The sequence below is a fragment of the Pygocentrus nattereri genome, chromosome 15 (genome assembly GCF_015220715.1).
Source record: "Pygocentrus nattereri isolate fPygNat1 chromosome 15, fPygNat1.pri, whole genome shotgun sequence".
NCBI lineage: Eukaryota > Metazoa > Chordata > Actinopteri > Characiformes > Serrasalmidae > Pygocentrus > Pygocentrus nattereri.
Window position 1 is genome coordinate 5574247 of NC_051225.1, and position 27059 is coordinate 5601305.

General features: G+C 40.2%; 1 protein-coding gene across 1 annotated transcript; it reads right to left on the bottom strand.

Moving 5' to 3' along the window:
- Nucleotides 1–2091: 2091 nt before the first annotated feature.
- Nucleotides 2092–25785, bottom strand: gipc3 (GIPC PDZ domain containing family, member 3). The gene is made up of 6 exons (XM_017693262.2): nucleotides 25480–25785; nucleotides 16967–17152; nucleotides 15746–15926; nucleotides 7680–7789; nucleotides 3737–3818; nucleotides 2092–3116 (listed from the first exon to the last, which is right to left on the bottom strand). Exons 1-6 carry the CDS (start codon nucleotides 25783–25785, stop codon nucleotides 2965–2967), a joined length of 1017 nt encoding a protein of 338 aa, XP_017548751.2. The 3' UTR covers nucleotides 2092–2964.
- Between the last annotated feature and the right edge of the window lie 1274 nt (nucleotides 25786–27059).

Here is a 27059-nt window from a genome sequence, read left to right on the forward strand (position 1 = left end):
ACATCAGAGTGAGAGTTTACAGCACTGAGAAATCTGATTACTGAGCTAAAATCCAGCCTCCTTATCAGATTTCTAGACCTTACTCTGATCTAAGACATCAGGGTGAGAGTTCACAGCACTGAGAAATCTGATTACTGAGCTAAAATCCAGCCTCATTATCAGATTTCTTAATCGGATTTCTAGATCAGAGTATGGAGTTTACATGGCCGTTTGAATAACCAGATAAATGCAGAAATCTGATTATGAGTCTGATATCTGATAATGAGTGTAAACACACTCATGGTTTTAGTCTTTTTGGGGTTAGATTTTGACCAAAAATTAGTTTTTCAAACGGTATTATTGGCAGAGAGGTACATGTATGGCATTGTAAGGTAAGTAAACCAAAATAAACCATTATTTTTTGTCAGATTAACCACTATTTCACCATCATTAACATTATATATAAAACCCCGAAGGCACCTGTAAGTTCACTGGTGGTTTTGGATAGTAAATTAAATATATCCATCTATATTTATATATATTCATATATCATGGCGACCCCTGGTTCCTATCACCACCACTGAGTCGGTAAGTAAGTTTCTCCATGATTTCACATCAAACCACTCTGAAGGACTTTGCTTACGTCTCGACCCACGACTTATGCCGAACGTTTGAGTATTTTAGACCTTTAAAGCTTTGTGATAGCAGTTTAACAGCTCGTCTGAAAATGTTCAAGTTCAAGATAAACATTTTATTGACTGAAAAACATGAATTCTGAGATGCTGTACATTGTCAGGTCTTCACTTAAGAACAGCAAAAGAGAGTCATACAGAATGTGAATGGAATACATTGCGTAAAACCACACAAACTTTGTCTATAGCCGTGCCTGTCGTGAACTGCAAAACACTGATTCAATTCTCCCTTGAAACTTCATATCAGGTTTTCAGACAGTGAAGATCAAATGTAGACAGACTTAAGGCTGCGACAGTATGTCATAATATATACACAAAGCATTATTGTTACAAGATCATAGGTTAAAACACATCATCACTTTTATTTATTTAACACATGAAATATCTACACAGGAAGTGAAGACCTTCATTTGTGAGCAAGTATTAAACTCAGACAGAGTTTAAGAGACAAACATTGAGGCCAAGCACTTTTTCAGGAATGTTCAGGAATGAATGACGGGAATTTCTCTAAGAATGACAAAGATCTCAAACGGGGTTCTTTAATGAAATGGAAGAATCACTTTGGTTCCGTAATGAACCTTTAAATTGATGACTTTTTAAGCGTTTTGGTAAATGAGACGTCCAAGTGTGAAGAACCTCTTAAACGTCCACATAGTGTATAATACTGTGTGAAAGGAAGTTGAAAATCAAAGGAAAACAAGTGAAAAAAAAAAAGTAAAACTGTAGTTTCAAAAATGTTTAAAAGCTCAAAGAAATTGAGTCTCCTAACAACCACCTGGGAGAGCTGGTACCCTCCCAAACTGCTCCCATCAGATAAACAGCACTTAAAGCTTTCATCTCTGAGAGAGAGGAGAACATCAAGCTGCTTCAGATCTGAAAACATCCACAGGTGTTTCTGTCATCCTTCCACTGTGAGAAGACCACTCAGCGCTGTGGGTGTGAAAGGATGTGTAGCTGACCAAGAAGAACCTCACTGAGAAAAGGAGACGGGACACATCAAACAAAGAAGCTGAACGATGGACTGACCACCTCGGAGTCCAGACCTCAGCACCACTGAATGGGTTTGATTGCTAAGACTGAACTTTGTAGGGGTGAGCCTTCTGGAACGAGTGGACGCTGAACAATGCACTACTTGTACTTACTGGCCATTTTGATTGGAAATTAAACAACTGAAGTACTGAGTTTTGCACAGAACTGTAATGGTTTTATACCAATTAAAGACTTTTCCTGGAGCTTTTTCTGAAGTCTTTGTTATTGAGAGTGTATTTAAGCTTTTCTTTAGTCGTTTTAAAACAGTACATATCGCTGTTGTCAGAAGAAAACCTTGTATCTCCATTTTTGTCATTTTTCAGTTTTTGGAAACATTTGAAAATGCCTGTTGTTCTTTACATTGTGTGTAAATTTCATTGCTTGGAAAAATGTCTGGTTCCATTGACTTACATTAAAAGTAAAGTAGGTTTTTTCCTTATCCTGTAAAATTACCATTTTGGAGATACAAAGTTTTCTTCCAACAGTAGCGATATGCAGTATTGCGACCCTTTTCCCACTAAACTGAAGACGCACTTATCCACACAATGGGGTGATCATTATGTACACTGACTTGACCTGTGGTGTTTTCCCTGGCAGTCGTTCAACATTCCCCCAAGAAAAATGTGAATAAAAATAGCTGCAATAGCTGGAGAGGCCATCATATTCTATGGGAAGTTATGACTTAGAAGTCTTAGACTAATAACCTCTGCCAGTTGGGATCTTTCTATGCAAGTGCTCTTGATTTAAGAAGCAGGCATTGGTCCATCTGGCTTGCAGAAGCAGTACTTTTTGGGGTCGGATGTGCACAGTGGTCATAATTTGTGTCATAAACAGAACATCTGGTGAATGTCGTTTAGTTCTTGAAATTCAAATCTGCCTGGTGGGATCACTATAAATGTCTTATCTTATTTCTGGTTAATATTGGGCTTTTCTCTACGGCTGAACTGTAGATAAGACCAGATTCCTAATGCTATGCCTTTCTTATTACAAGTCCTCTGGCCAGAAAAGTGTCCAAGCAACCACTGCAGTGTTGTGATATCCACAAATGACCATTTTCTAATAAAAATACGGTATGTGAAATCAAAGTGTCCTCTGTAAATCTCTTCTGTCACCAGCAAGGTGCATTTAAACTTGCCAGAAAGGAACGAGATTCAAGGTCACCCATTACTTCTATTCACTAAAGATGTTTGAAAAGAGCAGCCAGATCTAAAGCTGAAGTGAGTTTAAAAAAAGGTGAGCCTGGTTGAAAAATCACTCTTTGCTCCTAAACTCTTCCATTTTTTACATCCCCCAGAGCTCCCCAAACATCAAACAGAAAGACGTCAGGGAAGGCAAAATCCCCCAGGACAGAGTCAAGAGCCTCGGCGAAATCGTCAGGGTTTTTCTTGTCTTTGCCGGCCTCCACGATGGTGGTTGCTGCAGACAACACAAAACAGAGTTTCAGACTGAAGAACTCAACGTTATGAACTTGAATGCACATTTAAATGAGGTCAAGCTGATGCTAGTGTCACTGAGCTGAGTAGTATCTTATAACATAGTAGAAATGTATCATTTTTCATTGGTAATAGAATCAATAAAAGCTTCAGTTGTCATTACTAACCTACTAGACGTATAGTGAAGTGGATTTAAAGTGATATAATACATTTCAATCCAAAGCTCCGCCTGTAGCTACAACTTAAAATGAGACAACAGAATTTCACACTACTTTTGGATGTTTGTGCAATAACTAGGGCCTGACTGATGTTCTGACTTTGGTAAAGGGCTATGGTAATGTTAACGCTTTCCTAGGTCTGCCTAATAATCCCCCCAAACTCCTAATAAAATGCATTAGTATTATTATATTAGCTTTTAGCCACATGTTGATGGAAACTTTAGACGCAGACTCTGGTATGTGCTGTTTGTCCATTACTCATGCTGTCCATTGTGAATGCATGGGAACTGTGGGAATATCAGGCTTCACTGATTCAGTGTCATCCAGTTGAGGCCTTTTATGGAGAGGGTCTGCCAAAATCAAGTAAAACCAAATGACAGCTCACCAAGTTCTGGATCCCGTATGCCCATGTAGCTCTCCAGGAGATCATCAACCTTCTTTATGGCCTTCTCCTCAAACTCGCTGGGCTGATTGGAGGAGAAGAGATTAGATCAGAGATGAGATATGAGATGATATGAGATAGATGATATGAGATGAGAGATGAGATGATAGATATGAGATGAGATAAGAAGAGATGAGATCAGAGATATGAGATGAGGTCAGAGATATGAGATGATATGAGATAGATGATATGAGATGAGATCAGAGATATGGGATGAGATATGAGATGAGAGATGAGATGAGGAGATGAGATGAGAGATGAGATATGAGATGAGAGATGAGATAAGATGAGATGAGAGATGAGATAGATGAGATATGAGATGAGATATGAGATGACATGAGATAAGATGAGAGATGAGATAAGATATGAGATGAGAGATGAGATGAGATATGAGATGAGATATGAGATGAGATGCGATGAGATAGATAAGATATGAGATGAGATATGAGATGAGATGAGATGAGATATGAGATGAGATGATATGAGATGAGAGATGGGATGAGGTGAGATGAGATCAGAGATATGGGATGAGATATGAGATGAGAGATGAGATGAGTTGAGATGAGATGAGAGATGAGATATGAAATGAGATGAGAGATGAGATCAGATGAGATGAGAGATGAGATAGATAAGATATGAGATGAGATATGAGATGAGATGAGAGATGAGATATGAGATAAGATATGAGATGAGAGATGAGATGAGAGATGAGATGAGAGATGAGATATGAGATGAGATATGAGATGACATGAGATAAGATGAGAGATGAGATAAGATATGAGATGAGAGATGAGATGAGATATGAGATGAGATATGAGATGAGATGCGATGAGATAGATAAGATATGAGATGAGATATGAGATGAGATATGAGATGAGATGAGATATGAGATGAGATGAGATATGAGATGAGATGATATGAGATGAGAGATATGAGATGAGAGGAATGGAAGGGTCAGTAAGTTAGGCAGAAGTTCTCATTCATCAGGACAAAGCGTTTTCAGATTGTCATGAAATAAATCAGATGATAGCAAAGCATTAAACAAGTGATTTTGACATATGTAATCAATCGTTATTTAATAGTTAATTAACCATTATAAAACAGATGGTCGTCCTCCGAAAAATCTAAGTGCCTTTGAATACTAAAATAGTTGATACGTGCACACCTACGATCATCTCACAACAGCTGAATTCTGTAATAATGTGCTACATCAGTCACATGAAATCCTTGTGCTGTAAATGGAATAATCTTTGATGTACTGCTGCTCATATGGATGTCTGAGTATACTGATGAAGTAAAAACCCCATTCTATTTAAACTGCAATATAAAATAATGTGTTGAATGTTTAACATGTCTTTGTTTTTTGATCAGATCTGCCTGAAGTAGCATTAAACTCAGGCTGAAACTCCAAAGGCTTCCTCTTTCCTATATAGTGGGCTATGTTAGCTATGAAGCGCTGTCGCCTCACAGCAAGGAGGGCCTGGGTTCGAGTTCCCGACCGGGCGACCACAGTCCTCTCTGTGTGGTGTTTGCATGTTCTCCCCGTGTCTGCGTGGGTTCCTCCGGGTTCTCCGGTTTCTTCCCACAGTCCAAAGACATGCAGTCAGGCCGTTTGGACTTGCTAAATTGCCCCTAGGTATGAGTGAGTGTGTCTGTCTGTCTGTCTGCCCTGCGATGGGCTGGTGACCTGCCCAGGGTGTATCCTGCCTTCCGCCCAATGACAGCTGGGATAGGCTCCAGCATCTGCCGCGACCCAGAAGGAGAAGCGATTTAGAAGATATGAGTGAAGCTATGATTTTTTTTTTGTTTTCCAGTTTTTTAATTGTAGTGCACTGCATATGGAGCAGGGAGCCATTTGAGATTTATCCCTTAAATGCCTCCCTCCTCATACAACATCATATGCTTGCTATATATTATACATATTATACACACATATATATATATTATGTATATATACATATTGCTAAATGAGCATGGAAATCACATAGAGGCGCTAATGGAAATTAGCATTTGTTGTATTGGAGGTTAAAAACAAAAACTACTAAAGTGACCATTTTTTATAACGTGTTATATTAAGATATGTTCATTATTATATGACACAAAACACAAAGCATTGCACAGTGACCTTATCACAGGTACACCATGTGCTACAGTGATTTTATCACAGGTAAAGGGATAATAAAACCTTCCTATTTAAAAACCCCTTGCCTGTAATGGCTAACCAATATAACGAGGGGGTTTTATAACCTCTTTACATATGATAAAAGGCCTTTAACACAAGGCCTGTAAAACAACATGATAAAATTCGCCAGTGTGCAATAATAATAATTACACTAAACAGTTCTGTGGCTAAACAAGGTAGTTTAATAATTGGCTATGGTTGCCAAGCAACATGATGGTCAAAGGTAATTCCACAGGACAATGGTTTTTAACAAAATTGTGCATTAATACAAGATTCATGGGATATGTGTAGTACATATGTACACAGTCACATGCAAAAGTTTGATTCTATTTAATTACAACAATAGGGGTCATAATGAAGGGAGGGGTTTAAATAAAAAGGTTTTTCCCTTTTGTTGTGCATTTTTAAACCTCTTTCTGGTATAATTATTATAAATGCAATATTAGTAGCTAGAAGCCCATTACAGTCAATTCTGTCATACAGCAGTCAGCGCACAGTATATTTTACTGGTTTCATCCATTTTGTTAAAAATGAAAAGGCCAGTTCTGATTACTCGACCTAATTGATCTGATTACAGATCTACCCGAACTTATTATTTTATGCTTTGGCAGGTTTAAGCTGATAATTATTGTATTAAAGGATTTTTTTGGTGTCATGATATTTAAACATCAACATACTGTGTAGTTATTCAGTTTCATCCCAAACAATCCCATTTTTGATATTCCAACATTGCGGCACAGTGTTGCCTCAGGGCAACATTACCCAAAATGACCCACTCCTTTTTTTTATTTTAATTGTTTTTACATTTTCTTTTTAAATTTTTTTTATTTTCATCAATGTTGCGTTAAACACAGCAGTCACAAACCAGAATGATTGACGAAGACGGGGAAAAAAAATAAAAATAAAAATAAAAAATTAAGAAGAAAGGAGACGGGCATTAACCAAACTTTTTAAGATACTCCCAGACAGAGGACCAGATTTGCCAGAACTTGGCTGTTTGTTGACGCAGGTCAAAAGTCAGCTTCTCTAGAGGGAGCAAGGACGAAAGCTGAGAAACCCACATCGTCACTGAAGGGGCCTGATGAGAGGACCAAAGCAGCTAAATACACCTCTTTGCCACAAAAACCAGCAAAATAAAAGCCCGTCTCATCCAACAGTCAAATGTCTTATCGAGCTGACCGTTCCACAAATACAACAAAGGAGACTGAATATCAAAAACTCCAAAATGAATTCATTCTGTCACAGGTCCAAAAACAATGTAGAAACGTGCCTTTTTGCATCTGGCATTTGAAACACAGGTCCCATCTATCTGGAAATATCCTGTGCAGACGTTCTGGTGTCAGGTAAATTCTATGAATGAACTTAAAATTGAGCTCATGCACACTAATTGAGGTACAATTAGGAAACAGACGTGAACGAACAGAAGCCCATAAATCTTGATCAAACTCCAGTTCCATGTCCCTCTCCCAAATACCCTTTAGGGTTATCTTTTTTTTATTTTATTTTAATAATTAGACCAATTTTATGTAAGAAAGCTAAAGAACAGAAGAACCACTTTTTTTAAGGGTGCATCGAAATCACAGTGAACAAAAGCAAATTTCTATAGTCCAAATCCCACAAACACTTCTTATCAACCTTGGCCCTTTCCCACTTACAGGATGGACCACCATGATAATCAGTGACCCCCTCGGGCCTTGAACTCACCACTTCCTGAACGGTCGCTGTCCCTTTCGAACGCAGACGCAGCGTCTCCTTCCCACTGACCATTTTGCCCTCGCTGGACTTGGGCGCCTTCGTCCTCTGGCCGATCATGTCTTAGCAGATAAGCACAAAAAGACAGAGAACAAAGTTCTCTCTGATGAGAGCGAGACCACTCTGTTCAGTCCTGTACATTTAATCTCAGTAAACTAAAAACGCAGGAATTCAGATAAAACCATCTGACCATCAGACCATCAGAGTTCCAGCGTACATTCCGTGACCAGTTCACAAGTCTACACTGATATCGTTCTCTTGGCCGAAAAGTTCTTAAGTTGATATTATCAGGCTGACCTTGTAACCTCTTAAATGGCCAGGGCCTCATGGCAGACCCAAAGTTTTATCGCACACATCTATAATCTAAGAACAACTCAGCCAGTTTGCGCTGAGGTCCATGTACTTACTGAATATTAAGCCTTAGTATTAAGCCTTAGGGGGATAAGAGCCTCAGTTAGAGTTAGAGTACAGTTATCTAAAACCTGGACAGAACTAGAAGGCGTAGATAAAATACCAGCATGGCAGCCATCCTGATGCACTTTTGGCTGAACATCTGTCCACGTTTACGTCAGAACAAAACCGTGTATCTCCAAGAAGGCAGCTTTACAGGAGAAGGAGCCATATATTTCCAATGTAAGTCAATGGAACTAGAATGTTTTCCTTTCGCTGTTTCTTTTGGTCCATTCACCATGACATTTATACACAATGTAAAGGCCAAAACCCATTTACAGATTATGTAAAAAACTGAAAAATAACAAAAATGGAGATACAAGGTTTTGTTCTGACAACAGCAATATGCTGGGACATCACAACCACAACTAGCTGCCAGTCTGGCACAGTGTGCTCAGTGTTCAAGTCTCAAGAAATGCCAGAAATGGATGCATTGGTTTTAAATAGATGCGCTGGACGTAGAGAAAATTATATATATATATATATCCTTGAACCTTGTATCTCCATTTTTTTCATTTTTCAGTTTTTGACATAATTTGTAAATACCTGTTGTGCTTTATATTGTATGTAAATTTCACGATGAATGGACCAAAAGAAACGGCTCAAAATTACTTGGAAGAAATTCTGGTTCCCTTGACTTACATTACAAGTAGGTTTTTTCCTTCTCCTGTAAAGTTACCGTTTTTGATATACAAGGTTTTCTTCCGTCAGCAGCGATGTGTGTGTGTGTGTGTGTGTTTGTATATATATATATATATATATATATATATATATATATACACATATCTCCGGTTTCCTCCCACAGTACAAAGACATGCAGTCGGGCCAATTGGACGTGCCTAATTGCCCCTGGGTGTGAGTGACTGTGTCTGTCTGTCTGTCTGCCCTGCGATGGACTGGCGACCTGTCCAGGGTGTATCTTGCCTTCCGCCCGAAGACTGCTGGGATAGGCTCCAGCAGCCCCCCGCGACCCTGACGGAGAAGCGGCTTAGAAAATGGATGGATGGATGGGTGGATATATATATATGTATATACTCAATTGATCTGCTTTTCCTGTTCTGTTGGAATGAAAAGGCAAGAATGTATCATATATGTATCATGTTTATGTTTATGGAAGCAAACCATTTTGGCATGAGACTCAGCTGCTTACTCCGCTCTCTGATATGGCAGTTGAGAAAGTATGCCGGCAGGTCAGGTTTGGCTTTCAGTATAGTGACCGCAAATATAGCTTGGAAGAAAAGCAGAATCATTTTATTGCTGAAATATAGTGTAAAACTGCTGAATTGGAAAAAAAACAGTAAATAGAAATAAAAAAGCATAGAATTATGCAAGTGTAAATAGCGTGATGTTACTTTGAACACTAAGTGTAAACAGTAAAACTGTGCTATTTACAGTAAGTGTACATAGCAACGTCTTTTTGTTTGCACTTAGTGTTAATAGCATCAGACTCGTTTTAACATGTAAGACAGGTAATATGTAATTTAGAATAATTATAATTTCACTCGGAATACAAAAATCACGTTTTGGCTTTTTCCCTCAATCTCTGATCACATGGTTATTTCCGCATGTGGTTGCCTAAATACAAAGGGGGGCTCATTTTATCCCATGCTCCCCTACAGTAGAGGCACATTTTTATTCACTGCACTACAACAATGTAGTGTAGTTCATTCATTCAGTTTCTAAGCTGCTTAATCTCCTGAGTCGCAGGGGTGCTGGAGCCTATTCCAGAGGTCATTGGGTGGAAGGCAGGAAACATCTGCTTTTTACATAGAAAAATATGGAATATGATGCAATTATGCTCCCTGGTCAAAGGTACTAAAGACAATCCCAGGGAGAGTTTAGTTCCTTAATTTTTGAGTGATGCAGCAGTGAGCAGGGAGAAGAAGGCAGGAATCCACAAATGAATGATTATTATTATTTTTATTGTAATAAATTTGATTGGTATAGCTTGGAGACACTAGTTAAAGCCGGTACATGAGGAGCCTGACCTCTTCCTATTTCCCCTGTTATATTAAAAACAGAACTGCAAAACAGCAGAGGACATACATGAGGCGCCGTTTTAAACTCCTATAGCTCGAGTTTAAAAGCTCTTAAAGATATAACAGAGTTAAAATGTTTAACGCTGTTCTGTGTTGAGGAAACAAATCTATTCCTTTATATTAAAAATCTTTGAGTGTTTATAAACTATGATTTTGCTCAAATGCTCCATCTCAACTCATTAATTTTGGGCTCGCTCGGGAGCGCCCTCTAGTGTTTGAGAATCCCGAAAGACATTACAGAGCGGGAGTTCTCTGGTGCGGTCTTATTTCAGAGGAAACCAGGCATAGTGTTTCCACAGGGCAGCCAAAAGCACATAACCCAAACAGGAAGTGAACCCCAACCTCCAGCACACATAGCTGCAACATTTCCCACGACTGCATTTAATTACTATAAAACGAGGAGTAGATATCTTGGGTCAACCATCCAGAGCAATGGACAGTGCAAAAAAGAGGTGAGGAAGAGGGTGCAGGCAGGATGGAGTGGGTGGAGACGGATGTCAGGGCTAAAAGACAGGAGGCTGAGCTGGAGGTGGTGGAGATGAAGATGCTGAGATTTTCGTTGGGAGTGACAAGGATGGACAAGATTAGAAATGAGCAGATCAGAGGGACAGTGAAGGTGGAGCAGTTTGGAGATAAAGCCAGAGAGGCCAGGTTGAGATGGTTTGGACATGTGTTGAGGAGGAATAGTGGATATATTGGGCAAAGAATGTTGGAGATGGAGCTGCCGGGTAGAAGGAGAAGAGGTAGACCTCAGAGAAGGTTTATGGATGTAGTGAAGGTGGACATGGAGATGGTTGGTGTGAAAGCAGAGGAGGCAATGGATAGGGCAAGATGAAGGCAGATGATCCGCTGTGGCGACCCCAAAGGGAGCAGCTGAAAGAAGAAGAAGTATTGAATTATTATAAAACAAGCGAGTTCTGACTGTATGGAGTTCAGCAGAGCATTGAAATCCCAGTAACTAAAAGTAGGCCAATGTTCCATTCAGTCGCTGGTCACATTATGGAGTGCGGCGCTGATGTTATTCTGTTTTATTAATGTGATTTCCTTGGGCATCCGTAACAGGTTGAAGTTACTGAGTGGAAATTTCCACTGACGTCATGAGAAGCTGGTGGGACCCGAGTCGACCAGTTAGCTCTATTCCCGGGGCAAGACTGAGCTGAGCCACGCTGAAACACATCTGGAGAATGGCCATGTAAATCACAATGGTGATACGTGCCAACCAAGAGGGCACTGAGGGCAAAAGTAGCAATTGTGTTATCTTGAGATAACAAGACAAGTAACTTGTAGTTTCAAGATAACAACTTCTTGAGATCACAAGATAACTAGGTCATTATCTTAACAACTTTATCTTGTTGTTTTGAGATCACAAAATAATTAACTCGTTACCTTACGATAACAACTTCCCTTATCTCGAGATAACAAGATATAAGTTATTTCAAGATAGCAATTTTGTTATCTTGAGACAACAAGATAGTTAACTTGTTATGTCAAAATAAATCTAGAAATATAGTGTATATACACCAATCAGGCGTCACATCATGACCACCTCCTTGTTTCTGCGCTCACTGCCCATCTTATCAGCTCCACTTACTGTATAGCTGCACTTTGTAGTTCTACAGTTACAGACTGCAGTCCATCTGTTTCTCTGATATTCTGGTACCCTGTTCTTCAGTGGTCAGGACCCCCATGGACCCTCAAAGAGCAGGTACTATTTGGGTGGTGGATCATTCTCAGCACTGCAGTAACACTGACATGGTGGTGGTGGTGTGTCAGTGTTTGTTGTGCTGGTCTCATGGCCTCTCTGGACTTCTGTATCAAATTATGGAAATTATCTACGTAAAATATCAATTAACTGTCACTGGAGATGCTGAAGTGCCAAAGATATTGCATCTCTATGTGCCACAGTCCCCATAGTATGCATGAAACGTGCTATATATATATTAACTTGCCTTCCCTTAACAGGGAACGTCTGTGTTTGAACTAGCAGGCCGCTCTTGTAGACTCATTTTCCTATTCCTGGCACGCTAAGCTAATATATCCTTAATCTGCAGAAGGACAATGACAACAATGACATCATAGAATTGATGTTTCTTCTATGATAGCAGCTGCAACAATAAACCACCTGTTTATTATCTTCAGGTAACTGAGGAGGAGCTGTTTGCCACCGCGAGTCAGTTTGAGCCAGCATGGCTGAATCACTGCCAAATAAGACAGCAGTGGCGCCTGAGCGGTCGAGTACGGTGGCTGTTCTCTCCATATGGCTTTGATGTGCTTTCTCCGAGCGCTGCACGCCTTGTAGGATGTTCTGTGTGCACTGGGGAGTGTAATTACTCGCATTTTGGCCATGAAAGGTAATCCATCATTCTCAACCCTCCAATTAGCTAATGCTGCACTGATAATCAAAGGCCCTTCTATTATTAACAACAGTAATTTGCTTTTGGGCGGGGGGGGGTTTAGAGTGACGGGCATGCTCATTTTCACTGCAAGCATATTAGCACTAATTCTGCGTTTGCTTGTCTCCCAACCATGGCAGAACCATTCAGAGGAACCGAAAGAGCCGAGCCGTCTTGGCCATATTAGTGTTTTCAGCTTTGAGAGTGGAGAATGGCCACCTCTGTATTTTAAAAGGGGAATTCCGTCAATTTTCTTTTACAGTTTTTAGATTGAGAGTCATTCAGATTCGCATGATGTGAAATGATTAGTTGCTGCAAACTTTACTGACCCCTACAGTGGTCATGGTGTCTATAACACAAATCTAGTCATTTTGTTTACTATGCAAATTGACCATTGTCATACCAATAATGGTAAAATAGCGGTAAAAACAATGGAAAACTACTGTAAAGCAATTTCTCATGCATATGCATAAGCATTTCATGTAATATCGGTTCTGTCAAGGAGCTTTTAAAGGCATGAAACTCTTCAGACATCTGATTCCTATCACCGCCAGTGTAAACAATTGTGACTCAGTAAGTTTCTCAGTAATGTGGAATTTCCTGTCAAATTAATTAATTTAAATTAAATTAATTTATTTAAAGCTTTAACCAATTATTTGTGTAGAGACTTTGGAAAACCGGAGTAATTGCCATTTATCACTAGATTTAGTGCCAGGAATTAAAGGCACAGTTACAAGCTAATTAATTGGCTTCTTCCCTAATACAATAGTCCCGTTAAATGATGGTGTGGGTTCCCAGAAGTTGCTGGTGCTCAGAACAATGGACTGACCCCACCCCAGAGTCCAGACCTCAACATCAAGCTTGGGATTACTTGGATGGTGGGAAGCAGTAAATGCAAAACCAGGTTCTAAGACTGAACTTGGAAAACTGAAAAAGACTTGGAAAGTCTTGGAAAGACTGAAGGTGAACATCCCGGCAGATTTCTTTAAAAAACTGAGAAGAATGGAAGCTGTAAATAAACAATTTTACATCAAACCAATCTTAATAATTTCGTATACATCCCAGAAAGTTATTCTTATGATTTATAATTTAAGTATACAGTCATATGCAAAAAATATTAACACCCCTAGTCAGATTAGATGTTTGTTTGTTTTTTAACACATCATCTACTGAGAATATACTATATTATGGGCTGGAGGTTAGGGAACTGGCCCTGTGACCGGAAGGTTGCCGGTTCGATCCCCAGAGCCGACAGTCCATGACTGAGGTGTCCTTGAGCAAGACACCTAGCCCCCAACTGCTCCCCAGGTGCCGTGGATAGGGCTGCCCACCGCTCTGGGCAAGTGTGCTCACTGCCCCCTAGTGTGTGTGTATTCACTAGTGTGTATGTGGTGTTTCACTTCATGGATGGGTTGGTAATCATGGTAATCCCTGTTTGTGGGATTAAAAAAGCATCACTTAACTTACATTATATTATATTATATTATCGCTGTCCAACGAAAAACAAGCATCTCCAATTTTTTTCTATTTTTCTAAATCATTCAACAACAAGACTTCCCTGTACATTGTGTGAAAATTTCAGAATGAATGGACCAGTAGAAATGCACTAAAATCACTTCAATGATTAAACATAAATGTCCCAAAATAGCTTGAAATAAAATCTTTTTACATCAACTTACATTAGTAGTAAACAACGTTAATGGCTTCTCCTGAAAAGCTGCCTGGCTGAAATAGCTTGAATATTTCAAAAGCTTGAAATTCGATCTTTCTTCCTGTTATGACTGAATACAACAAATGATGTCGACGCTCCTTTTGCAAGATGTTCTAGTCTTTTTCCTGCGCTACAGCCGGACCATGATTTCTTCCGTTTTTCTGGAGTGATACACAGGATGTATTGAGACATCCTGTCCCCAGAACAATGTAGGACAAATAAGAGTTTGGACTCTCATTAGGGGAATGATCCCATTAAATCCGGGAATGACCGTCTGCTTTCCTCAGCATTATTAATCCAGGGTATGATAAGTGTAACAGGAAATCTCTCTCCATTACTGTTAGGAAGGCTCCCATTTCCTAATACAGTAATAGAGGCCTCTACAGCCGCCTGAGTCTCAGTGGGTTTATTGTCTTTCTTAACGCTGAGATGTAAACAAAGGCAGAGTAGTCTGATGTGAGATGTTCATTATAGAGAAATTTACACATTCTTTATAGTGTTAGTGACACGAACCAGGAGTTGCAAAGTCTATAAGATGTGGTAACAGAGTATCAGAGAAACAGATGGACTACAGTCTGTAACTGTAGAGCTACAAAGTGCAGCTATACAGTAAGTGGAGCTGATAAAATGGACAATGAGTGTAGAAACGAGGATGTTATGTTACGCCTGATCGGTGTATACATATATACATATATAAACACTGTTGGTCCTTCATGTGCCAACAAAAAAGCTCCAACCCACCCTGGCATGGACTCTACAAGACCTCTGGATGTCTGACTGTGAGTCTGATCTGTATACAGTGAGTGAATGAAATCCTTTCAGTTAAATGGAGGGCAGAGGGTGTAAAGATGTAGTTACAGTGAGTGACCATAGGGCGGGGCTGTAGCCCTGCAGTAATTTACTCAAACAGGCCAGTAGTGAGTTTTGTGGTTTTGTGCTGATTTATATTTTTTTGGTAAAAGACAACGAAAAGCTTAAAGGCTTAACCTAAATTTTGTTTAGTGTCGTATATTTTCAAGGCGTTAAAGTCAAAGTTTTGTAATTCTCATTTGGGCTGTGCGCTGTGCGTTTGAGGTGAGGCTTAATGAATTACTCTCTACAGCTCTACAGCACAAGATAAACAGAACAGAAGAAGACAACACACAGAGGACGACATACACAGACATACAGAGGATGTAGAGGACGTCTTAACTTCTTTCACAGCGAAATGTGCCCAACTGTTTTACCTAGCACTTGGGAGTTTGTGCCTCATACATAGTTGCCAGTTAATACCTGCAATTTAGGGAAGGGTTATTACAAGAAAATGTTATTGAAAAACGATAACAATACAGAAATAACAGCAGTGACAAAAAATGCAAGTAGAACTTTTAATACGAGGGGCAATTAGAGCTTTTTAATTCATAAACGACAACAAGCTGGACTCACCAAAGGCCTTTTTGGGTCCCACCAGCCTCAGTGTGAAGGGTTCTCCTCTGGACTGCTCCTTCAGCATCTTGGCAACTTCATAGTGGCGACATCCGACTATGCTCTGGTCATTAATGGCCTCGATATGGTCACCCACACAGACTGTTTTCAGACGGTCTATAGTGCTGCCCTCCTTTATTCTCTGTAAAGGTGAAAAATAGTAATACTTACTGGACAGTTCATATAAAAAGAAGACATAGACAGACAGACAGACAGACAGACAGACAGACATAGGGTTTAATATGATGATTGAATAACAACGCCGCACCATGATCCCCCCTCCACCAAACTTTACACTTGGCACAATGCAGTCAGACAAGTACCGTCTCCTGGAAACCGCCAAACCCAGACTCGTCCAACAGGTTGCCAGACGGAGAAACGTGTATCGCCACTCCAGAGAACACGTCTCCACTGCTCTAGAGTCCAGTAGCGGCGCTTTACACCACTGCATTCCACGCTTTGCATTGCGCTTGGTGATGTAAGGCTTGGATGCAGCTGCTCGGTCATGGAAACCCATTCCATGAAGCTCTCTACGCTGTTCCTGAGCTGATCTGAAGGCCACATGAAGTTTGGAGGTCTGTAGTGATTGACTCTGCAGAAAGTCGGTGACCTCTGTGCACTATGCCCCACAGCATCTGCTGACCCCGCTCTTCATTTAACGTGGCCGACCACTTCGTGGCTGAGTTGCTGTCGTTCCCAATCGCTTCCACTTTGTTATAATCCCACTGACAGTTGACTGTGGAATATTTAGTAGTGAGGAAATTTCACGACTGGACTTGTTGCACAGGTGGCGTCCGATCACGGTACCACGCTGGAATTCACTGAGCTCCTGAGAGCAACCCATTCTTTCACTAATGTCTGTAGAAGCAGTCTGCAGGCCTAGGGGCTCGGCTTTATACACCTGTGGCCATGAAAGTGACTGGAACACCTGAATTCAATGGTTTGGATGGGTGAGTGAAAACCTTTGGAAATATAGTGTAGATAGATAGACAGATAGACAGACAGACAGACAGACAGACTTCTGTGTAATTTTCTTTTCAGATTTTTTATTCCTCACTGAAAAATGAATAACTTGTACTAAAAGGCTATTTTGACAAATAAATGAATGGCCTTGACTTTTGCATATTACTGTGGTGGTTGGGTGGAGGAGAGAGTGTCTGTCTGTCATTCAGCACCATTTACCTTAATGAAAGCATATCCTGCACCATTATCTGTGATAGTCAGGCCGAGGGCGTCCTCCGTTTTAGTGACCTCCACTTCTTTAGTCTCCCCTCTGACGTGAGCGAAGATGAAGTCCTCCAGGCCGATCTGACCGCCCAGCAGCTTCTGCATGTCCACTTTGTGTGAGTTCAGGGTGCAGAAGAGGATCTGAGGAAACAGGATGAGACATTAAACTCTAGACACCCACTGTCAGGATGACCACAGCCATGAGTCAGGCTGAAAACTGATACCCCAGCTTAGTCTGGAAGGTCACATCATGGTTTTTCATGAAAAAGAAATCTAGAAAAAACTTTTATTTCATTTATGCTATAGTGAAAAATCTCTAAGCTGTGCTATAAATAGTGTGTCAGTTCTGAATTTTCATATTTGGTCCTACCTGGTTCTGAATAACAATATAAATATTGAGTATAACTGCTTACAGAGTTTAACTAGATATGAAAATGAATACAATTTCATAAAAAAATTAAATGATCTAGCTTGTTACTGGGATCCTCTGGCGAAAAAAGACTGTTACTTAAGTGGTGGACTAAACTTTAAACATTCATCACAAAAAAAAAAAACACACCTGGATTATTAAACAACAGTTTAAATATGACTTCTTTGCACAAAGCGTGGGCCCTGGATGAGTAGGCATAATAACAGAAACTAATAACTAAGTACAAAACTATACTTATATAGTCATATTACATAGAAGTTACACCTGTTTGACCTGCAGAGGGCAGTGTCTGCTTTAGGCCTGCTAGAACTTTCACTCAATATACTCATTAGTTTTCTGTCTGTAGCAGCTGTTATCAGAGTGTTGTCACCAAATGCTGTAGAATATTGAATAAAGTTTTACATGCAGTTCTGTTGGTGGTTAATGTTACTGTTGACATGAACGACAGATATTTAATCTCTCATGTGGTGTAGGAAATATGTAACCTCCTAATGTGGCTAGTGCTGCGTGCTGAACAGGCCCACAGCTCAGTAGCCGTGTGAGAAGTTAGTGATTGTGTAGTTAGTGATTGTGCACTGCTACCACTGCAATTCTCATCCCACAGTTGTTGAGAAATCATCATTAAACCTCCAGCATGTTTGGTCTGACTGTGCACTTCTACACAGCTTTTTGATTGGACGTACGATGACTTTTAAATTCCCAAAGGAACGAATGGCAGAACTAAGATTTTGTGCACCACTCTTATGTCCCCAAGATGGAAATATAATAGAAATAAAATAAAACAATCTGGGATGCCATAGCAACTGCCAAGCAACAATCTAGCAGTCAATTTGGAAACCATAGCAATCACCTATTAACACCCTAGCAACCAAATGGAATACCAGAGCAATCACCTGGAATACCAGAGCAACCTAGTAACGTCCTAGCAACCACAATGGAAACCATAACAATCACCTACCGACACCCTAACAGCAAGATACCATGGCAGCTGGTTAGCAATACCTTAGCAACCAACTGGGATACCATAGCAACAAAAAATCATCTGGCAACATTCTAGCAATTGCTTAAGCTTACTCTGCTTTTCTTCAAGAAATGCACGTATCTATTTTTATGATGTCTTTTATCATTTTTTTTTCTTTGTTGGATTTCTTATTATTTATTGTTCTATTCTTGATTATCTTTTTTACTTCTCTTTCTCTGCTGTTTACTTATCTTTCTATGGGCTTTTACTGTAAAGCACTTTGAGCTGCATTTAATGTATGAAATGTACTATATAAATAAAGGCTTTTTATTTTATTTTTTTATTTATTTATTTATTTCTATTATTATTATTATTAGTAGTAGTAGTAGTAGTAGTAGTAGTAGTAGTAGTAGTATTAGCATTAATCTCAATATATTTTTGTTATCCCTTAACCTGCAGGCTTCTTTTTCAGTCATTGTTATTAAGAATTATTATTCAGTAACTACTATAAATGAGTCATAATTGTAAAATTACTATGCCCATTTTGTACACTCTTAAAAAAAGCTGTTCTAGGGTTCTCTAGCAAATCAAATGGTTCTATATAGAACCATGAACAGTTAAAGATTGCATCATAAAAGGCCCCTTTATCATGCAAAGAGTTCTTTGACTGCTTATGGTTCTATATAGAACCATTTTCTCTACTAAAGAACCCTTGAAGAACCATATTCTTCAAGTGTGTAGCATATAGACTCTTAGACTTTAAGGACTCAGTAGATATCTTTGTCCATTGAGGTCTCATACTTTGATCTGTTAAATATATCAGGTGTTGTGTGATCAGAGTCCTGTCTGCCCTGTAGCCCTGGTGTTCTTCTACATGTCCTCACGTTCCAGACTGCAATCTGAGTGATTATGACCTAAATAGGAGCTGCCAGAGCTGGAGGAGATAACCAGGCTTCCTTGACCATAATCTTAAACTAAATGCCACTGTAGATAAGAGATCTGCTCAAGGACAAAATCCCCACATGCGCTTCTGTAAAGGCCACAGGTGGGTTATATAAGCGTATACTTCAGTCAGTTAGGCCCATATTTGGCACATAAGGAATCCCATGCGGTTCTCACCAAACGTATCCATAAAGAGCCGGTGTGGCTGCAGGATTTTATTCCAGGAGCTCTATATTACCAAAAGTATTCGATCCTCTGCCTTCACATGCATATGAATTTGACCGTTCTTCCAGAAGCGCATTTGTGAGGTCAGACACTGATGCTGGACGAGAAGGCCTGGCTCACAGTCTCCGCTCTAATTCATCCCAACGGTGTTCCATCGGATTGAGGTCAGGACTCTGTGCAGGCCGGTCAAGTTCTTCCACGCCAAACTCGCTCATCCATGTATGTCTTTTATTTCATGAAGTTTGGAGGTCTGTAGTGATTGACTCGGCAGAAAGTTGGTGACCTCTGTGCACTATGCCCCTCAGCATCCGCTGACCCCGCTCTGTCATTTTACGTGGCCGACCACTTCGTGGCTGAGTTGCTGTCTTTCCCAATTGTTTCCACTTTGTTATAATCCCACTGACAGTTGACTGTGGAATATTTAGTAGACTGGACTTGCTGCACAGGTGGCGTCCGATCACGGTACCACGCTGGAATTCACTGAGCCCCTGAGAGCGACCCATTCTTTCACTAATGTCTGTAGAAGCAGTCTGCAGGCCTAGGGGCTCGGCTTTATACACCTGTGGCCATGGAAGTGATTGGAACACCTGAATTCAATGATTTGCATGGGTGAGTGAAAACTTTTGGAAATATAGTGTATATGCAGCACACCTGATTCCTTTTGCTTAATCAGTTGGTCTCAGTCATCAAACTATTGATTAGCTATATCATATTAGACATGCTGTTGCATGGTTGGAATGAAAACCTGCAGCCACGATGGTCCATTGTTGACCCCTGCCAGCAACTGACTGCATTTCCTCTGTTTATGTACAGTTTGATGGATTTGTGCTCCAGAGTAAAGTTTGTGCACCCCTGCACAAATGACCTGTTTCTGTTGACTGGCTACATGGCTGGTAGCGTGTGTGTGTGTGTGTGTGTGTCTGTGTGTGTGTGTCTGTGTGTATGTGTTTGTATATGTGTGTGTATAAGTGTATGTGGGTAATAAACATGGACAGGCTGCTGACTGGCTACAGCTGCTAAAGGGGAACCCTACGCTGGCCACTTGTGATATTTGAAATGTCTGGTGTCTTTACATAAATTGTTATGGCTGTATTGATTAAAAAAAAAATAATAATGCGGTGGGTCCACCAGACCACTGAGTAACAAAATAAATAAATAGTGCACGAATAGTGCAGTAAAATGCCATGTTCTCTGGAGAAGACGTTTTAACTTATTTTCACTTAGAAAATCGACAATACATCACCTGACACTTTTGCACATCCCTTTATTTGTGAGGAGTTTAGTTCTAATTCCCTAGTTCCCTCAGTTCTAATTCAGTCCTTCTTGTTTAGTTCCTTATTCAATTTCATTCTGTGGTGTTGGAGCTGTTGCAGCTTATTTTAGACCAAAAAGGATCCAGAAAGGAGAAGAGTAATGGACGTCTCACTGACCCCAGTTCCTATGCTGGTAGATGCTGGATGCACTAAGTAGTTGCGCTGCACTTCTACAGGGAACTGAAAGAGGTTTTGGACCCGGTGTTTTTTTTATTCTTACTTGTTGACTTTTTCATTTAATTGAACTAACAATATATTTACTGTGAGTGTAGTTTAAGATCTCTGTGGTGCTCATGCTGCAGGTTGGTATAGTGTAGTGCGCAACACCACTGCCTTCTACACTGTAGACGGGGGGGGGGGTCAACCACCCTGCAGTATACCAATAAGAGTCTTTGGGCAAGACTCCTAACACTACCTTTGCCTACCTATGTAAAAAATGGTCAAATCATAAGATGCGCTGGATAAGAGCGTCAGCCAAATGCTGTAAATATCATGCTGATATTTTAACAGGAGACAGCAATCATATCAGCCTGTTTGGGCTACACGGCCAGAACTGCAGATTTCAAATGTGGCAATCAGCAAACTAATTATTTCAACTATTTCTGTCTGATTTATGTTGCTGTTTTATAAACCATGAGGCAGGTTAGAGCACCAGCACTGTATTTGAATGCTGCTGCCTTACAGAAACCACAACACAGCATAATTATCCATGACTCATGTGTGTTAAAGAGCCAGCACTTTATTTGACTTATGTTATTTAGGTGATTTTGGCCCATTAAAGGTGCAGTGTGTACGATTTTGATTTATTAGTAAAAATATAATGTAGTATACAAAACCACAGTGTATAATTATAATAATGATATTATCCATTAGCTTATAATAAGCCCTTCATATGTGCTGTTTCTTTTTCAATAGAGGCCACCATGTTGCGCCACCATGTCTCTACAGTAGCCCAGAACAGACAAACCAAACACTGGTTCTAGAAAGCACCTTTGGCGTGTTAACATTGAAGCAGCAGCTTGAATCTGGTGGCACTAACACTGGTTGGAAGATGTAGAAAGAAGAAGAATCAATGGTAGCTGCCAGTACCGTCGGCCCATTTGAGAACCCACATTTTGAAAAATAAAGGATTATAATTATTATTTAGCACAAGAAAAAGCAAGAGAGGGCGAATCTTCGTCGTCAAGGAAGTGAAAGCATGCCTAGGTTCTACTACATGCTTGGAAAGGGAGGGGTGAGGGAGGGGTGAGAGAGGGAACTTCTCCGCTAGATGCCACAAAATCTTATGCACTGCCAGTAATGTTCTTTATATTGGGACTTCAGATAGTAGAAAGTGCTAGAAATGTGTTGTGTTTTATGTCGCCACTTAGCTCATAGATAGATAGATAGATAGATAGATAGATAGATAGATAGATAGATAGATAGATAGATAGATAGATAGATAGATAGATAGATAGATAGATAGATAGATAGATAGATAGATTATCAGTCAATCAGTGAAAGTCCGCACTGTGACCTTTCCACAAGACGTCCTGTTGATCATTCCATTCCTGCGAAGGCAATGCCCTCCTCTGGGATCAAGAGTCTTGAAGCTGATATAATCAGACTGATCCCATTTCCAACTCTGTTTATCACTTATCACAGCAGACAAACAAATCATCTGCTTTTTATGTTTATTATGAGGGGAAAAAAAGAAGAAAAAGTTTTTGAATCCAGAAAAGACAGGTTGATGTTTTCAGCACTGTAGATAGATCGATACGTTATTGATCCCGAAGGAAATTTAGCAGCCAGTAGCAGACGCACAACCCTGTACAGTAATAGTAATAAGGGTGTAGACATATAACAAGAAGAATAAATATAACAGATCCTCTCTACAGGCGTATATACAGGTAGAAAAACTACATCAGTCTGTAATAAGATCTATAACCTGAGATGAGGGATGCAGTACCTCTTTCGCCCTCATGATTCTGGCTCATCATTATTGCGTTATTTTATCTGATTGTATATGGGCCCGATCCCATTTCACCCCACGCTCCACCACTTAGACCTAACCCCTCTGTTTTGCATGTTCATGTCTAGGGGATAGGGTGTCCCAGTTCTTGTTGAGATAGAGGGGTAGGACGAAGTGTTAGGCCTACATGGGCCTCCAAACTGAGGTTTTTCCAGAGACTCACTGAGTGTTATGTAGAAAAGTGCTGCTCTGTAAAGCGTTTAGTGTGGTGTTATATGTCATTATATTCAGTATTGTGCGCCTGGACTGTGCCTGTATTTAGAACATTCTTCTGTCTATTCTTGTTTATCCCTGCTTGGTCAGGCCTGTCACACCGGTCACTTGTCGTGTATAGGCTGAGCCTAATCTTGGCGTCAGTCCTGCTATAAAACTGCATCAGCCCAGTGTCTTACGGGCTGGCTAGGTGTCTGGTACCTGTGCACAAACGAATAAACTTCACCGCTCCAGACATGCGACTGGTCCCCTGGTTAAATTAGGGCTTGGATTCTTCAGTTATGAGAAACAAGAGATGGCAAGATGGCGGCACAAGAGGCCAAAGAAACCCACAAACGTGAGAATTTTCTCTGTTAAAAATGAAGATAACCGTCGTATTGTCTTAGTTTAATGTATTCTGGTCCTTTTCTTCATAACAAGCATAAAAAAATCACTCATGTTATGCTATTATGCTAACGTCTCTGTAGCTAGCTAGCGAAATTTCCCATTCCACCTTAAATAGTCCAGCAGTTCTGACGCCTGAGGCACCTGAATGTAACTGCTGCTCCATTTAAGGTAGAACGGGAAAATTTGAACAAGATGCTGGTGAATATCTGACTTCAGCTTCATATCACTGAAGAATTAGGGGTGGGTGATAATAAATAATTGCCCCCCCCCCATCCAACACCCATGATTCCCAATATTTAAAGCCCAGCAGTGAGGAGCTGAACTTTCCCCTCCTCTGCTGTCACTGCAGACGGGCAGGGTCGCCTACAGAGCAGCGCTAGTAGCTGATAATGAAGTGATGCTCTTTTTTATTTGAGGGTCCCATTAAGGGGTTGGGGTGACACTCGAAAACAAGGGGTAGGGGTGAAAATAAGAAGTGGGACTGGGCCTTAGACATCTGTTAAAATTAGGTTCTTCGGGGGTTCTTGAGTAGGCAATGGTTATACATCGTCACAGTCAGAAACAAAACCTCTGAAATGCATTGTGAATTTTTTTTTCCGTGTAATTTTGGGCCAGTTCAATAGGTCCATTAATCATGACATTAATCCATTAAACACTGACCCCTTAACAAGTAAAGTTTTACTACACACTTCTATAAGCTAAGAATAACTCCATTAGTTTGCACAAGTCCCTGTAGTTACAGAATAATAAGCGTTTGTGTGAAATAAACCTGGACTGTTAAGGGTTAATTCATCGATTAACACAATCTAAAGGGTAAGTGGAGTTTTAAAACTATGCAAAAAGTTAAAAAATGAAAAAAACGGACATACTTTTAGTGCAACAGTGCCGATATACAAGGATAACAATGTAAAGAACCGTTTGAATGCTTAAATGTTTCTTTGCCGTTTGCAAAATGCTTTTTTATGTGATAATATAATAATAAATGTAATATCAGCATAATACAACTTGGGCCACGGAAAGTTAAAGAAGTGTAGTTTTTTTCTAGGACCTATAGGTACTAGGAAGGACCTGTTTTATAAAGTTCTATACAGAGAGACTTCAACATACAATCTTAGAAAAAAGCTAGTAAACTGTCACTGGGGTGGGGCTCTCAAGGGTACATCCCCTTTAGTCAGGGAACATAACTGAACCATAATCCACTGAAATGATCTGTTCTAAGCTGGACTGACTCCACATTCCCCGCCTCGCCTCCAGGCTTTTATTCCACCGTTCTGTTTTAAAACATGCGGTTATGAAAAGGTACAAATATGAACTTTTCACCTGGAAAAACTCATTTAAGGTTCACAATCAGACCTTAAAACCACTGTAGAACCTTTGAGGGAACATTTACATTGTTTGTACCTTGATGAACAAAAAATGTACCAGCACAGAACCTTTATTTCTAACAGTGAAGCATCAAAAAGGGTTCTCCTACTCTCACAACTCATATCACTTTTTTACTTATACATTATTAAAGCACCAAAAAAAGTTTTTGTGGTGTTAAGTTCCCGAGAGTGTTCTTTAAAGATGTTTTCCATCTGTGAGAAGAACAATTTAACCATGTAAAAAACTTTTTATCCATTCAGGTGTTTCTTTGAGTGTTCACAGTTCTTTATGCGTCTATGGTCTGCGCTAAAGAACCCCTGAAGAACCATTTTTAAAAGTGAGTTCACACTTAAAAAATTTGGTTCTTAAAAGGTTCCTGGCTTGGACGTGCAGTTCTAGGAACAACCTGTTTTTTCTTAGAACACACAATTGGTGTTGAGCTGCTACATTACATGGAGGTTCTTTAAACTTTAAAAAGGATCTTCACCCTCAAACACCACGTTTATTGAAATGGCTCTTTAAATAACTATACTTTCAAACATTCTGTAGGGTACCACAAAAGGTTCTCCTACCCTTGTCTTTAAGAGTACAGGTAGAACTCTTCACTAAGGATGTACCCACCTCAGAGGGAGAGATGTTGAAGACCTCTGCGATCTTGCCGTAGAGTTCCTTCACGTTGGTGAAGCCATGAATGCGGCCCGTTGGGCTTCCATGAGCCAGCTGGGTGTGGAACACCAGTCTGGGTCTGGGACATGGTGGAGGCCCTGGCGGAGGAGGAGGTGATGGAGGTAACGGTGGAGCTGAAGGAGTCACACGGTTCTCCTCTTCTCCTGCGGAGCTTTTGGATTCCTGCGTTTGTGGGCTCATGGCCTCTCCGTTCTGCATTAGCTCCTGCTCGTGCGTCTTCCTCCCGGACCCTTTCTGCATGCTGTCCGGCTGGGACAGACACAGCCGTCCCGTGGTGCGTCCAGCGTGCTGAATTAATGATGAGGGTAGCCAGGTAACGGTGAACAGGTGAGCGAGGTTGGCTTTGCTGTGGAGAAACCCAACACCGCTTTAGCTGGGGATCGCATTATTGTCATCGGAGACCAGCGGAGAGCAACAAACACCCCGCGCCGGCGAGGCACCTGAAGAATGACCGCCCAGCCGGCCATGATGCCCATCTGGCAGAAGATAAGGGCTTCGCGCCTGTCAGATGATGCTGCTTCTTCAGTTTGAGGAAAACAAACCTTAGGAAAAATATCAGTAGTAAGATTAATAGAAATAACAATTTATAAAGAATCTTTCTGTAAGAATATTAGGTAACCATACAGTATAGGGGGCATTATAATGCCTTTATAATGCTCTTATTAAGTCTTATCAATCTACTACATTGGTTGGATCTGTGCAGGTACATTTTTCGTTCATCAAGGTACAAACAAGGTAGATGTTCCCTCAAAGGTACAAAAGTTCCTGTTACATAAAGGTTCTTCGCCGTGATGCCATAGAAACACCTCTTGTGATTCCCTACAGAATGTCTGAACCGTGAAAACATGGTTCTTCAAAGAACCATTTCTATACATGCGGTGTATGAAGAACCTTTTTAAAGTTTAAAGAACCTCCATGTAATGTAGTAGCACAACACCAATTGTGTGTTCTAAGAAAAAACAGGTTGTTCCTAGAACTGCACGTCCAAGCCAGGAACCTTTTAAGAACCAAATTTTTTAAGTGTGAACTCACTTTTAAAAATGGTTCTTCAGGGGTTCTTTAGCGCAGACCATAGACGCATAAAGAACTGTGAACACTCAAAGAAACACCTGAATGGATAAAAAGTTTTTTACATGGTTAAATTGTTCTTCTCACAGATGGAAAACATCTTTAAAGAACACTCTCGGGAACTTAACACCACAAAAACTTTTTTTGGTGCTTTAATAATGTATAAGTAAAAAAGTGATATGAGTTGTGAGAGTAGGAGAACCCTTTTTGATGCTTCACTGTTAGAAATAAAGGTTCTGTGCTGGTACATTTTTCGTTCATCAAGGTACAAACAATGTAAATGTTCCCTCAAAGGTTCTACAGTGGTTTTAAGGTCAGATTGTGAACCTTAAATGAGTTTCTCCAGGTGAGAAGTTGGTATTTGTACCTTTTCATAACCGAATGTTTTAAAACAGAACAGTGGAATAAAAGCCTGGAGGCGAGGCGGGGAATGTGGAGTCAGTCCA

Bases quoted from the DNA above. Each gene is read 5' to 3' on its own strand.
- gipc3 (XM_017693262.2), bottom strand. From the start codon at position 25,785: ATGCAGAAAGGGTCCGGGAGGAAGACGCACGAGCAGGAGCTAATGCAG. The intron at 17,153-25,479 runs GTGGGTACATCC...CTGTTTCCTCAG, and splicing joins TCAACATCTCTCCCTCTGAG to ATCCTCTTCTGCACCCTGAA. The intron at 7,790-15,745 runs GTGAGTCCAGCT...TTATCTGCTAAG, and splicing joins GGGACCCAAAAAGGCCTTTG to ACATGATCGGCCAGAGGACG.